Genomic DNA, 2,301 nt, shown 5'->3' with positions numbered 1-2,301 from the left:
CTACAGCAGTTCGAGTGGTCGAGGGTCATCAGGGGGGGGGTTGTTCGCAAGAGTTAGGGCACTCACCTGGAGGCGATGGCGTGGAGGGAGGCGTCGGTCACGCCCGGGCAGCGAGAGACGGAGAGGGCCGTGAGGTGGACGAAGCGCCCCGCGACCTGGGCCACTTGCGCATCGCCCAGCGCCTTGCGCCAGGGAAAGAGGTCGAGCTCGCCTCCCACCCCGGCATGGGCCATGGCGCGCCAACGGCGGCACACGGCGGCGCACGATAGCGCCTCGAGCAGAGAGCGCTGGGGACCCACCCCCTCGAGCAGGTGCTGAAACATGCACTGCCAGACCTCTGGCGGCAGCTCATCCATCTTGTCAAAATCTTCGATGTTTGGTCTCATCACTGCAGAAGATCACGACGGTGGTACGTACGCTGTTCCGTCGGTACGAGGCGAGAGTGAGCAGGGGCTCCTTGTCGAACGTGCCTGTGGCCTGATTGATGCGACACCGACCGCACAGTCCCAAGGCCTAGTCCCAAGCCGAGCGAGGGTTAGCCTATGGTCAAAGGCGGGAATGCGGGCAAAGGCGTCCTCGGCGTAGGGCGGGAGGGACGGCGTGCGCTGGAGGATGATGTTGGGGCGGAAGCGGGTGGCCTCCATCTGGAGCGGACTGGCCTTGGCGCGCAGTCGCAGGTTGAGGTCGTCCACCGAGTTCTCTGACACCAGCAGAAACTGCCCTTCGTTGGCGAACGCTATCTCTCGCCTCGGCCCCTCCTATTCTCACGCAAGAGCGTGCGAGGTCGCCGAGTCACTTATTAGCAGGATGCTGATGATGATGAGATGTCGTGAGGCTAAGCCCGTACCGCTTCGTCCTCCGTCTGTCCGCCCCGGCTCCGGCCAGCCTTGCGCAGCTTGGTTGGGGATTTGCGCACCAGGGTGCACCTGATCCCCAAAAACGAATGCAACCTGCAGTGATCAAAAGCTGCATCAGCACTGTCGTCACATTCTATGGAGAGGGGGGGAACCTGAGAGGGGAGGGATAGGTACCATTCTTTCACCTCTTCGTCGCCGTACACCGGCCTGCGCCGGCGTCGCCGCACACGTCCAGCGCAATTTCCTCATCGGGGAAGCGGTCAAGGTCAAGCGAGAGGCGCTCCATTTCTGGTAAGCCGTCAGTGAGTGGACAGAGCTGAGTGTGGTGTCATCATTAATGCTGAGAATGTGGGGCTTGCGGAGGGAGGTGCTTACCCGGTGCATCGATGTGCAGCTTGCCCTGCTCCCTATCCACTGTAGGCTGAATCTGACACAACTTGCTCACCTGAAGTGGAGGCGTTGGGCTGAGCGGAAGCGGTAGCGGCAGGCACTGAGGGGGTGGGCGGTATGTGAGCAGGCCACGCACCTTCTTTTGGTTGATACCGGACCCCGTCTCATCTACAATCATCCACTCCCTGTCATATACAAATCCGTGATCTCCTATCTCCCACTCGCCGCTGATCTCGAACCCTTTGCAAGACTTGATCGGATAGACTGTGTCCCCGCCACACGCCACACACACACACACACACACACAACGCTAAGTACTCCAGGGCCGCACACAAAGACCAGCAATCGATTGGGGCCATCATCAAGTATTCACGCACCGAACAGACCCGAGAGGCGGAGGTCAAGCTCCTTGTGCGCCTCTGAATTCAGCGCTCCGACGGTGGCCAGCGCAGGCGCAGTCTCCACGAAATACTTTCGAAGGAAACTCAAAAAAGGTCTTGAAGAGTGAGGGAGAAGAGAAAGGGTAAGAGCGGTTGCGGTCCACCCCGGGGGTCAGCGATTCACGTACGTCGATGTCCTCCCAGGAAGTCATGTAACCGATCGAGGCCCGGATGGCGCCGGTGGGTTTCCCATTCATTACGTCGTGGCCGTCCCAGCAAACATGACCGGCCTGTATTGTCGGGCGTTCATCATCATCATCACTGAGTCTCAAAGCCAAAATGTGATGGTGGCACACGTACCGCAAGGTTTTGCTTGACTTCGGCGGACGTGAGGCCCAGATAGTAGTGGCAGGCGCCGGGATTGCAGAAGCAGCCCGTCCGTATGTGTATGTTCTCCATCCCCGCCAACTGCTCGACCTCCTTGTAGCCCACCCACTCTCCCGACGCCTTGCGCAGGTTGAAGGCCACTATCGGACCCTGCGTGCTGGTGGGTTAGGTGATGCCCCTTTTTCTTTACGCGGTCACAGCGTAACGTTCGAACACGACGGGATGAGGGTTACCTGCTGGGACGAGTCCTTGAGGTGATGCCGGCCGTAGATCACGGCAGCGGGAGC

General features: G+C 60.1%; 1 protein-coding gene across 1 annotated transcript in view; it reads right to left on the bottom strand.

Annotated features, from left to right (window-relative positions):
* Positions 1-62: 62 nt before the first annotated feature.
* ACA1_241830 (MOSC beta barrel domain containing protein) overlaps positions 63-2,301 on the bottom strand; it is a gene marked incomplete at both ends in the record, with an annotated part of 3,151 nt that continues 912 nt past the window's right edge. The window contains 11 exons of the mRNA XM_004335340.1: positions 63-388; positions 414-470; positions 503-758; positions 848-926; positions 1,032-1,064; positions 1,085-1,145; positions 1,233-1,302; positions 1,384-1,511; positions 1,625-1,718; positions 1,816-1,917; positions 1,988-2,171. Of these exons, the coding sequence (XP_004335388.1) occupies positions 63-388; positions 414-470; positions 503-758; positions 848-926; positions 1,032-1,064; positions 1,085-1,145; positions 1,233-1,302; positions 1,384-1,511; positions 1,625-1,718; positions 1,816-1,917; positions 1,988-2,171 (1,390 nt within the window). The remainder of the gene's footprint in view (positions 389-413; positions 471-502; positions 759-847; positions 927-1,031; positions 1,065-1,084; positions 1,146-1,232; positions 1,303-1,383; positions 1,512-1,624; positions 1,719-1,815; positions 1,918-1,987; positions 2,172-2,301) is intronic.

This window comes from Acanthamoeba castellanii, assembly GCF_000313135.1.
Source record: "Acanthamoeba castellanii str. Neff unplaced genomic scaffold scf7180000084763, whole genome shotgun sequence".
Classification (NCBI taxonomy): Eukaryota; Discosea; order Longamoebia; family Acanthamoebidae; genus Acanthamoeba; species Acanthamoeba castellanii.
This window is presented reverse-complemented; position numbering and strand designations above follow the sequence as displayed.